At 36.8% G+C, this 12,580-nt stretch overlaps 1 protein-coding gene across 7 annotated transcripts in view; it reads left to right on the forward strand.

Annotated features, from left to right (window-relative positions):
- The window catches only part of EVC2 (EvC ciliary complex subunit 2), a 66,693-nt gene that overhangs the window by 43,805 nt on the left and 10,308 nt on the right, over positions 1-12,580 (forward strand). For 5 of the 7 annotated variants that reach the window (XR_015803016.1, XM_014895340.2, XM_088163127.1 and 2 more), the window contains 5 exons: positions 598-1,058; positions 3,986-4,190; positions 5,493-5,615; positions 10,216-10,443; positions 12,183-12,391. Coding sequence is in view for 6 of the 7 variants with exons in the window: in XM_014895340.2 (XP_014750826.2) it covers positions 598-1,058; positions 3,986-4,190; positions 5,493-5,615; positions 10,216-10,443; positions 12,183-12,391 (1,226 nt within the window). In the remaining variant the exon portion in view is untranslated. The remainder of the gene's footprint in view (positions 1-597; positions 1,059-3,985; positions 4,191-5,492; positions 5,616-10,215; positions 10,444-12,182; positions 12,392-12,580) is intronic. The other 2 variants (XM_014895343.2, XM_014895341.2) reach the window with 2 other exon arrangements.

Consider the following 12,580-nt stretch of genomic DNA (forward strand, 5'->3'; position numbering starts at 1 on the left):
AAGTTAGGTGAGGTGGATCTTACCTTTTGCAGGATATGTTTCACTGCTTTGTGCTCTTTAACAGATACCAGTGTGAATATAGACAGCTGACCTAGTGATGGTGACATAATTTGTTATATTTTTTCTCAGTGTAGGTTGCTTTTAGTTTAGATTTCCAATGAAACTGCAAGATGGGGGGAAAAAAAGAAACAACCTAACTTTTTTTTTGTAATTTTAAAAAATTCTTTTCCTTCTTTGCTATTTGATCCAGATTAACTTCTGGCATACTGCCAGATCACTGAAGTTCAACTAGCTGAGATTATGTCAAACCACATGAAGATGCATTTGCTTAGGTGTTAGCTCTTTTATCTAGCAACAAACCATATTATCATGGCCTTTGTATCTAACAATAGTCAGAGTTATCACAGATCTCCTAGGTGCTCCCAAGGCAAATTTGTTGAGGGCTAGGTAAGCCTCTGGACACTGAATAGCAGTTTTGAGAACATGGAAAAGCAAAAGTATGAAATTTTGCATTGCTATGAAATTCATACTTAAGGAGATAGAATTCATGATGTTCTTTTTTCTTAACTTTGTTCCTCCTTTTGGTAAATGAATCAGCAGAAAGAGCATCAGAAGGAGCAGCTGTCACTTGGAGATGCTTTCAAAACTAATAATGAGATCTCTCACTACCTGAGACACTGGAAAAATCTTCTGAGTGATCACACCATTGAATTTGAAGAACTTACTGAAAAGCTTGACAATGAGGCCAGCGAAGAGCTAAAGGAGCTTCTATTGAGCCTAGCACAGAAAGCCTTTGAAGAGCTTAAACGTGTTCAGTGTGGAGTGTTTGTGCAAGAACTGGTCAAGCTCAATGTGCCAAAGTTGTTCCTGCTAGAAGCTGTGGAGGAGCTCAAAAAAGAGATGGTGGTTAAACAGGCACAACTTGAAAGGGAAGAACATGACAAGGGCATGGCTGCTGAAGAGCTGCTTCAGCTCACCAGGCAGAAGCTAAGCCAAGAGCTGGAAACAGACATCTCAGAACAAAAAAAGATAAGGAGCTGGGAACAGTCAATATTCATGCAAGTATCTCACTGCACTCTTTTCTTAGTTACTATGGCAAATAAAAGAGAACTGGGAGTTTTCACACCTGTCTAGTTGTAATTCCTAATGATCAGTTCTCTGTTAGGCACTTATAAATTTATTTTTTTTCCAAGCACTCAGCCCGTGCAGTACCAGTGGGCGAGCACTGCAGTGGAAATCACAAGAAGCAGCAGTCTTGAAGCTAAAAACATGGAGTAAAGGTTTTATACTTCCATTCATTCCATGGGAAGTATCCCTTATACGTCTTTCATTGTTACTCTTAGTCTGTTCTTTGAGGTCCCACACTTTGGAAGTGCCAATTAGTATGTCAGACCTCATTGGCCCCAAGTCCAAGTTCAGTATATTCCTTCTAGGCACAAGTCAAGCCTTACTCATCAGGTTTGTTTTAAGCTTTGGCACAGTATTTCCACCTAGTCCCTAAGTACATAATGCAGTGTCTGTCTGTCCAGCTCATGGCTCCATGTCAGACTGGGCTACTCTGGCCTGCAGACAGTACTAAGGCACTAAGTCCTGAGCCAGACAGGCATCATGGCACAGGCAGTGCTGCAGAGAGGAGTTCTGGCCCCTGAAGTGTTATGGCCATTGCTGCCTGCTACAATGTGCCCCTGAGGAGGTGGGAAAGCAGGTGGTGGCCTTGCCACAGTTGGGACACCTTGCACAGGGAGAGCCCATGGCTGTGGACAGGAGTGGTTGTGCCTCTCACAGTGGGTAATAACGTCCCTGAGAGATCAGGAAATGTTCATGAGCATTTCTTCTTAGTTTCAAGTACATTTATGCCTGGTTGTTAGATTGCCTCAATATTTGCAGTGCTAAATTTCTTATACAATGTCTATTTAATAAGAGACATTGTTAGAGACATGGAAACGCGAAAAAATAAAATTGCAGCTTTAGGGGAAGCAGCTGGAACAGGCAAACCTATAATAAGCTGTGTGGCTCTGAAGAAAATATACCAGGCATAAGAGATTGAGCAGGGAGGGAGGAAAAAAAAGACACTGGAAAAAGTTTCTCCTTCATATCTCTTCTTAAAGCAAAATAAATTTGTATGGGCAGTTTTATCCAGCCAGAATCTTTATAAGTTTTCCGGCCACATGTTGTAAAACCATATAGCAGAAATATAAAAAAAACTTTACCCATTACATTTGCTTTGCTAAAGAAAGAGATTCCATTTTTCCCATTGTTTCGGTTCCAATTTCAAGGGCTTTTTATTTTATTCAGCATTTTAAATACTTTTCTGTGAGTCATTTATGTTTTTTCTAGTTTGTCTTAACTATCTCTTGTTTACATTGTTGAGAGCAGACTTGCAGGAATATGAAGGTAGATTGTATGACCCAGCAGGACTTTCCTCTCTCTGACTTAGAATTCCATAATAATTGTTTTCCAACCTGCAGTGTGCTTGCCATATTTGTTAGATGCTATCTTTATCTGAAGTAGCAGTAAGCTGTTTAGGGTTTTTTTTCAGTGAAATGCAGGGAAATATACCAAACAATGCAGCAACAACTGTCCTATCAATAGCCTCTTAAAGTCTGTCGCTGTCTTTTTTCAGTTCATTGTCTGTCAGTTACAGTATTTTGATGACAGATGCCAGCTCTCATGTTTATGTTCTCATCTGCTATCTGGTTTTCACAAGGCATTATTTTGAATGGTAGCTTTTCATTTTTGTTGGTTATCAAAGAGACCATGGGTTAGTCCAAAATATTTATGAAGATCAGTAATGCTTACAGTCCTTTTTAAATATAGACATGGCAAAATTCTATTTGCTGTATTTTATTTCATGTCTCTCCCTTTATATCTATATACATGGATTTATGCCATGGATTTTCTTCCATGAGTCTAAGACAAGATGACAAATGTTTAAGTATACTATAAAATGATAGTTTGGAGTCGTCTTGTCTTAAAGTAAACAACTATTTGAAGGAAAAAACCTCATGCATTAAAAGTGTGTTAACTTTCCTTTGCTGAATCAGTAGGCAAAAAAAAGGATTTCTAAACTCAGATATTTTAGTGAAATGATGAGGTAGTATAGGCCTGGTATACATTAAACAAAAGTAGCAGTACTAATGAAACATGTATAATACATTTTTCAATGAAAAGAACTCTTTAACTTTTAACTCTGTTCATGTTTTAAATACAAACTTTTTTTTTAATAAAGGAGATTTCCAAACAAACAAAAATATGTTATTTTTTGTGAAATATTCTTAAGGAAATAAGATAAACAAGGTAAGTAGATTAATGTAGTCTGTGGTTAACCAGACCTGAGCATACTTTATTTTTAAGTCAATTTCAGCTTGACCTGATGATCAGTTCCTTAGAGATCTGAGAACCTTATTTCTATAAAATGGGAACTTTGAGTAATTCAAATTACTCTTAAATTATATTGCATTTTGCAGACTGCAGAGAGCCTCTTTATAAATAACATCTGGAACCCTTGTGATCTCTTGGTGGAAGGGGTGAACATATACATTTATATTAGAGATTTTATTTTATTTTTTCTTAGTAGCTGGGAGTGCTAAGTGCTGGGAAACAGCACAGGGAGGCTTTATGGGAAGCTTTTATCTTGATTTCAGCTGAAGTTCAGGGATTGTATTGTCTAAAGAGGTGGAAGGATTCTATGCATAGAAAATGTGCTAAAAATATTAATTTATTTTTAAAATATTCAAAAGCCTTTTTCCTTTGTAAATGAAGTTTTGCAGTCCAGGAAGCTCTGTATGCAGAATTTAAGGTATCCTCAGGGGTATTTTGTACATGCTTAGTGGTTCATTTCTGTGTGTGGAATCACCAGCTGATATATGAAATACACCAAAAAAGGATGATCACTGCTGAGTAAAGTGTTTGTGTGCATCTCTTATATTTTATGCAACATTGCCTAAATCACTGAATAGCAAATGCTCTTGTTTTTTTTTAACAGGCAACTTCTGAGTTTACCCCTCTCACTCTCAGAAGAGGAGTTGCTTAGAATGAGGCAAGAGCTGCACTGCTGCTTCTCTCAGGTGGACAGCAGCTTGGCCTGGCCCAAGATAAGAGCAAGAACCTTGCTTCAGGCTTTTGAAGTGGACCAGAGGGACACCGAGGTGATGAAAGTTGAGCAGAATTTAGCAATGGCCAACAAACAGGTGGGAACAGCGTGGGATGAGTGTGGGGATGTGGAAGGGCTTCCTGGGGGTACCTGTGACTGCTGGCATTGGCTGCAGATCTGGATCTGTAGCTTCTTCATAGGTGTGACAGCAGTGTACACTTTTCTTATCTGCATGGACCAGCAGACTTAAAGATAATTGTTTGGGCAGCAGTTGGATAAATAGTTTTTTTCACATAAACCTTTGTATTTCTGTTGCTTTTGTGAAAGTTTTGGGAGTTTCTGAAAAAGAAACTTCTACATTGTTCTGTCTGTTTAGGAGAGTAAAGTCCCTGAGTTAGATGGCCTGTCTTGGCAAGAAATTGAGCATGATTTCTGTTTCTTGTTTCCAAAAGATTTAAGTGTATGCAGACAGTTTGGGGTTATTTCCCCACATCTAAATATGTAGAAGATGAGGCATGCTCAACGTTCAAGAAGTATTTGAAACAAGGAATCTATCTGCTTATCAAATCTTGCACTTTTTAAAGAACCCTGTGAGAGGTGTTTAATTCCTTCAGTAAAGTGGAAAAGCTGTGGAATCATAAATGGTTTTCAGTTCTTATAAAGTGCATGGGCAGAAAGTGTTTACTGTATTAGTTGTGTCTGGTACCATCTTAAAAAGGAAGAGTTGCCCTTGCTTTGTTTTGGTTCGATTATGTTTTCTAAATGTTTAAACTAAGTTGTGTTAATTGTGCTAGGAATTAGCCTGGTTCAAAGCCTTAATAGTTTCTAAAGTACTAAAGGAGGGAAATGACTTTGCAAAACCTTACAGTTGAACAGATGTTATCATTTCCCCAGGAGTACATATACTTAGTTGGTATTCTTGTAAAGAAATAGAAAGGTCAAGAATAATTTGATTACATGGAACGGTGCTTCTTAATATTATCATGGTTCATTTGTGATTCATAGACTGTGTTGAAAACAATGTCAATCTTAAATTAATATTCTTTGTTCATTTTTAACTGTGCTGAGGAGACAACGTATCAGTTAAAATCTCTTATTATCACTGCTAAAGCTTGTTTAAAATCAAATTTATATGCTATGAGTTTTCATGGAAAGGATGAATATATAATTCTAATTAAAAGAAATTTTTTTTAAATTCTAACTTTGTCTGAATGTCCGAAATGAATCTTCTGAATGAATAGGCAGCACCTTCATTTCAGAAGTACTTTCTTAGTGAAAGTTATATTTGCCAAATGTTTCATTATCTGGTGGATGTGCCAATAATAGCAAGTAATAATCTTAACAGTAGTATCCTCATATACCTCTTAAAATTAAAGCATTTTTGCTCATCTTGTTGCAGCAGCATTCTAAAATGGGAAAAACAGGATCCCGGAATAGAAAAAAGTTAGATATTCTGAAGAAATCTTTACAGGACAAAATTTCAATTTATGAAGACTCAGTGAAAAGTGAAAATTTGAGTAGGGTAAGTACAATTTTTTCTGGACTGAGGTCAAAACCTAGATCTTTAGTAATTAAAGATTGATAGTATTCTATCAATGTGAATAAGAACCAGAGAAAAAAGGTGTAAGGTACAGTGGCATGATACATCTCCCTGCTATTGCCTGCATTTATCAAGATGTTGCACTTCATGCTTAATAGTTTTTGCTTTGTTTTACTTTTTGTACCTTAGTTACAGAACTGGTTTCATGTCTCACGCCTTTTTCTTCCAATGGTTCTGGGGCTTGGTGTGTGCAAGATTGCAAGGCTCCCCTAGGTCCTGTGGTTTTCTAGGAAGACTTTCAAAACATGGAAGGTGCTTCAATGCATGCTTCAGCTGAGCAAAATTTAGTTCCTGAACATCTCCTAATGCTGCTGAAATTCCAAAAATGGATTCTTAGATCCGAAAGCATTTTGGGCAGGGTCTGGGTTTATTTGTATAGAGGTAACTGAAAGGAAGTCTTGATTCTGATGGGTACCTTTTAGAGACACACAGCCCCAGTCTAAAGTTAATCTTTGAAAAATGGGTGGGGCCGAGCTTTATATGGAATTTTGAAGGTTTTTTACTTTCCTGCTAATAGATGTTCCGAAGGATCTTTCACATGTGTACCATATGGGTAATATTAGTTTAGCCTGTCAGGAGGACATTGCAATGATAAATTTGTTAAACATGGTGCACAGCTGTAGAAGCTACACACAACAAGCAGGTGTCATTGGTAATTGAAATTGGTAGATAAAAAATAGTTTCAAAAGTGATTACAGTATCAGTTTTAGTACCAATTTGGACAAAAAGCTATTTTTATACTTCTTTCTAATGCTTTTTATACCTGTATCCTGAAGAACGAAAAATACTGGGTCAACATGTTAATTCAGAAGTAATTTCACTTTTATATAAGAGCAACACATTGTGTGATTTGGGTGCAGATGATAAAAACAAATGTTTATCTAGTCCAGCACTCAATCTTTGAAAATTAGAACAGGTGCTTGGGCAAGACTGCAACAAGAAGGCAAGTGTATTCTAGCACTCTTCATTAATTTAATAACTGTGGTCTGAGAATGCTCTAATCCTTTTTTGGGGGCATTTAAATTTTTACTTCAATGTAATGTCCTGATCTTCAAACTTTTGGTGGTTTTGGTACTGTTCCTTGAATGTACATCAGATTATGGGCTAGGCTTTAGAAGCAAAAAAGTACTGAATACTTGTTTGGCAAATGTAAGGCAGTAAATACAGCCTTACATTTTTATTAGAATCTTGTTTTAAAATTGGAAAATTAGCTTCTCTAAACCTCATTGTTCCAGTTTTATATGCACCATCTGGCTTGGCTGTTGTCATTCTAATTGTATGGCTGGTTTCAGAGCTGGCAAGAGTAGTCAGAAAGAAATTCATGTGGCTAAGTGTAGATAGTAATACCAGATGTGTGATTTTGTTTGTTTAAGAGGAGCTCATTTACTGTATAATGTTGAAGGTATTTCACCGCTCTTGTTGTAAAATACTGTGACATATTTCTTCCTATTTTAAAATATTTTATATTAATTTAATATTAATTTAAAATATGCATTAACAAATATGTTTAAAAGATTAAATATTTCTAACAGTTCTAAAATATTTCTTCCTTATATTTAGTCTAAATCTACCCTCTTATATTTAAAACAATTGCAGCAGGCCCTGCTAAGTGATGTATTCCAGTCTTTTCCCCTTAAGTATAGAAAGGCTGCAGGAAGGTGTCTGTGGGGGTGTATGCTGGGCTTTGCACCACTTATTAGTGGTTTGTCATCAGTCTCATCTGTTTTCCCTCAGAGCCAAGATGAATAGAAACATGATTGAGGCAATTCTCATGTTCAGACTTGGATGTATTATATCTTATCAAAAATTACAGAAAGTATGACAGCACCTCTAGCTCCTTGCTAGAAGTAGGAAAAATGGCTACAGCTGAGCCTGCTTCAAGGCCTTTTAAAGCTAAACAAACCAATAAAAGTTTAACAACTACATTATTTATCCTTTTGAGACCCAATCATTGATTCCCACAACCCTTAGAGTGCCATTTGACCAACCAAAGGCTACTACCTGAGTTTTGTGAAGAAGACAGAAGAAGAAGATGAACAAAGAAAAAGACACTACCAAAAATTCTCCATCTTGTCCCATATCCACCACTATACTATAAAAATCTCAAATTTAAAACCCATTACCCAGTGAAAAGACACACATCTAACCCACTACACATTTGTGATTTCTAACTCATTATTCATATTTACAAGCCTTCTCCAGGGTTTCAGATCCAGAGCAGTATTTTCCAGGGGGTCTCTGCCAGGAAGCACAGAAAGCTCAAAAACTCCAGATCTCTGAGGTCGAACAGGTGTCCTCCTTCTCTTCTCCTGGAGAAATATGAAGAATATCACATGAGCAAGAGAATATCAGAAGTATATTTGCCTCCAAATCACATTTTACATTTCCCTCTCTATCGTGGGGTGACTTTGTCATGCTGGTATCCCCACACCAGCACGAGCAACCAGGACACTCACTCTACTGGATAATAGAGTTTGTATGATACACAACCACTCTTAGCAGGTCTCAGAGAAAATTTGTTGGCATCATATTAAATATTTATCATCTTGGTGGAAGTAGCCTTAAATGCTTGTTTAAAACGAATCATAAATAGAGTCAATGATACATATACATATACATATACATATACATATACATATACATATACATATACAAATTGTGATTAACATGAATAGCTGTTAAGGTTTTAATGTCTTCAGTGCATATAATTTTGATTTGTGCAAAGATATTCTGATGGCCAGAGTTAGGTTTTGTGCCAGTGGGAAGTCATACAGTGTCTAAGGACTACAGCTGACCTTTCTGGTGTTGTAGTTCGCACTGACAGCGCAATCACTATAAATCTTCATTATTTTTAGACTGGTAAAATGAGGGAGACTGACTACATGCACAGAGGGGTGCTTGCTGTGTTAAGGTACTAGCCATGTAGATATCCCAGTTAAATAGTCAAGCTCATCTCTGCCTGTTCTTTAAGAGAGAGGCCAAACTTGATGGGATAAACACTTTTCAGTAGAATGCAAATGTGAGTATCTTCTCTCTCAGGCCACAGTGGTAGTAAACTTGGCCAAAACATTAAAAGTTCTTTTGACATTCATCCTTTGATGACTGTGGCTCTTCTATTCTGTCACAGGCAGTAGTTATTTGAGCATTGCTGTTAAAATACATAGTACTGGAAATTTCTGAATATGGTTACAGTTGGTTTGGGGTTTTTTTTGGTGTGCTGTGAAACCTATCAGATTAGATTTGTCAGGATGAAGAGAGAATTTAGAGATGGATGAGGAAAAACCTTGGGCTCTGATATCTATCCAGCAGTATGTGTGGATGGGCATGTGGGGCAGCAGGTGGTACCAACACCAAGTAGTGGAGTTGGAGCTCTCAAGGCTTCATGTGCTTTCCCTATCTGTGTCTTCTCTCTCTTACAATCCAACTCTTTAGGCCCATGTAAATAGTGCCTGTGAATAGGGGGAAAGAATAAGACCAAACTGGTAATTGTTTACTGTCTTTTGAAGATTCAGCTACCTAAATGTTAGATATGCAGTGTAGCCATCGGTGTCTAACCTAGACATCCACCTTACATGTCAGTGGAAACCCATATTTTAGGATATGAAACCCACTGAGAAGCATCTTTTCTTTGAGTGTGAAGGGAGCTTAGAGTGGCAAACTCAGATGGAAGCATGTAAAGAAGGTAATTGCAGCTATGCAGCAGTAATAGCTGCTATGCACACTGTCCCCCAGAAGAATAGTCACAGTGCAGTGTCCTTGGCTGTCAATGTCAGTGGTACAGCATGGAGAGCTCATCAGCCACACTGCATTGATCATGTGCCTGCACATGCTGCACTTGCCTTTCACCCTTGAATAGTTCCTGTGGATGTTCCATCAAATGAGTGGCACCAACACCGTTATTGAGTTAAATCACTTTGATTTTGTGCTGTTTGATGTTGATCCAACCCAGTTTTTAATCTAATTTGAAATCCATTGCCAATAGACTTTTTATTTACAGTTTAACTTTGTTTTATTTAAGAAGATTTTTCGTTTTTTGCTCAAAGAATAGTAGGTTGAATGTCATCAGTCAGCATTTACTGACACTTGCCAATGAAACTAAACACAGTCTATAAGTTTCATGTTTTTTCTAAGCAAAAGGGCATATTTAATCTTTCCATTTAACCATAGGTAACCATAGATTTATTTGTATTTCTAGCTTTTAATTTTATTATAATAAAATTATATAGACCCTCTGTTTTGGGTTAGCATTTTATATTAGAGTTTTGACTACCCTAAAAGAAAGCCTGATCTCTTTACAGTATTTGACTGTACTGTAATTTTTTTAATTACAGTAAAAGCTTGGAATTGAAGGTTAAAAGCACTTCTTGAAACAGTGTATTACATTATAAGATAACAGTATTGATTTCTTTGCTGTCATAATCCTGCTTGTTAATTACAGAGTACTAAAATCATAAGTGTGCATGTAAGAGTTTCTGTTAATCCTTCTGTCTTTTGTGTTTTGGTTTTTTTGTTGTTTTTTTAGATTAAGTATGAGCTGCAGCTTGAAAAAGAGTGTCACCTGCGCAATCTGGAAAATAAACTTGGAGAGTATATTGCTTCTTTAGCCTTTCAGAAGACTGTTAAAAAATCCAAAATGCTGGAGCTGTATACTGCTATCAAAAATGTGCAAGCTTTGCTCTTTGAACAACTGAACACGTCAAAAACCCTGTCAAAACTGGAATGCATTCAGATTTTAGAAGCACATAATCCTGTAAGTAATGTAGTTGTTAAAAGAAAAAAACACTGTTAGGAAATAAGAACTATTGGAGTATCTTTGATTTAGCTGCTGGTTTGCAGCTTCTGGTGGCCCAGACTTTCATTTCTGTGAGTATGTGCACTTTAATGCATTCAGTAAAAGACATAAAGGGAAGGAGAGCCAAGGAAGATAATGCATTATTATTTTTTATTTTTGTTATAGTTGCATGCAGTCAGAAAGTGTAGTATTTTGGTGGCTACTTAGTATTTTATTGATTGAAAGAAAGACAGTTGAGAAGTGATTTGGACTCATGACTGGAAGAGTAAATTGTTGTGTCTGTCTTACAGAAGTGCTCATGCTATAATGCTGTCCATATGCAAAATCCATAACCCATGATATGCTTCAGTTGTCAAGTTTTTAGAGATTATCTGTACAGCCTCCTACATATCTCACTCCAGGCACACTCATGCAGTTTAAATAGTAGAAAATCTGGAAAAACCTCTTCCCTTCACCATATTTATTACACACTTGATATGTGCCAATTTTCTAATCCTTTTTTAATACTTCAGTGCTCCGTTTGCACAAGGACATTTTTTTTCCTGCATCTGCTATTTGAAACCATCCAAGTGAGGCTTGGAGAGAGCACTGGAGTAGAACAAACAAAATGGGTTTTTGAGAAAAACCTCTTTGCTAGAGGGCATCATTAGACAGCTACTGCTGTGAAAATTCCTTGTTAAATTTTAATGTGGTCATATCTACAGTTTCTCATAGAGTGGCAGTTAGAATGCTTATATGCCTCAGTTTTGCTTGAATTTGTGTTAGATCTGTAGGAAATAGTGAAAGTTGTATGTAGGAAGAGTATTTTTGCCTTTTATGCCATAGTCATGAGGGGGCTTTTCAGAGAAATTGCTTTTACTGTCTCTGTCCTTGAACAGGTGAAGAAAAAGGATTGAAGAAGGGGCAGAAGTGAGACCTAGAATAGCTAACACTAGGTTAAATACAGCTAATGAGGTAGAGGAATAGATTAAAATTCAGCATTTTCTCCAAGATACATGTTAGGAAGTGGGGCTTTGAGATAGTAAGCAATGTAAAGGTTGAGGTGAGACAACAGTGACATTGGAAATGGAAATATGAAGCCTTACTTCTGGTGTCTAGTTTGATTTTTTGACCAAAGTGAGAACTTTAGCATGGGGGATCCAATACCCTGAAGACTTTGGATTTTAACCTTGTGATTTTCAGAGCATTTTATTTTAAATCTAACTTTATCTGACTATTTATTAATTACTGCCTTTTAACTTAAATTCCTTTGATATTATCTGTTAATTTGATATGACTAAAACTAGTATAACTAAAACTAGTTACTATGCGTTTCTCAAGCTGTTTCAATGGGTTTATGTAACTTACAAATGAATTTGAATGGTGGTGTTCCTTAGTTTTGATCTCAGCCACATGGCAGTGTACTTGCTGGATGTCCTCTACAGTGGAAGGTTTCAGAGAGCGTTGACTTTTAACACAAAGAAAATTGAGTCATAGCTTTCCTCATTGTTCTGATATTCATAACGTGCCAGTCATGTTTACTGAAGTTGTGCAATGAATTGAAAAGTGTAATGACTGCAAGTGGCTGGGTAGAATAAGAAATGAATAAAGTAATATCAGAAAATCTGATACCATCAACTTTTTTCTTCACTCCAAATGAAATTTGTTCTTTCAAGTTATAATTTAACTTCTTATCATCATGCGTTTTCAACCTCTAGGAGATTGAAGAACTTGACAGGAAGCTGGAGTATGAGATGCTGCATAAAGAGTCGGCACAGCAGCATCTAATGAATAGGCAGAGGTGGATTCTGGATGTTTTGGGGCTCTCAAATGAAGCTGTGGACACCAGTGCAGAAAGACACGTGACAGTCCTGTTAAAACAGGCCATGAATAAATGTAGACAGTTTATAAACCTGTACCAGCAAAGGTAAGTTCTTTGGTCTCAGGATTTACTATGTTTCTGCAGTTCATATGGACCATAAGATACTCTGGAGAAACAGCAGGAGGAATGTTCTGCTGTGTTGGGAAGGGACGTTTCTTGGCTTAATTTAATTTCCCAAAAAATTGCCTTCATTTAATTTGAATTTCCTGGCCAACATACCAAATAATGTCATGG

The sequence above is a fragment of the Sturnus vulgaris genome, chromosome 4, assembly GCF_052056855.1.
Source record: "Sturnus vulgaris isolate bStuVul1 chromosome 4, bStuVul1.hap1, whole genome shotgun sequence".
Classification (NCBI taxonomy): Eukaryota; Metazoa; Chordata; class Aves; order Passeriformes; family Sturnidae; genus Sturnus; species Sturnus vulgaris.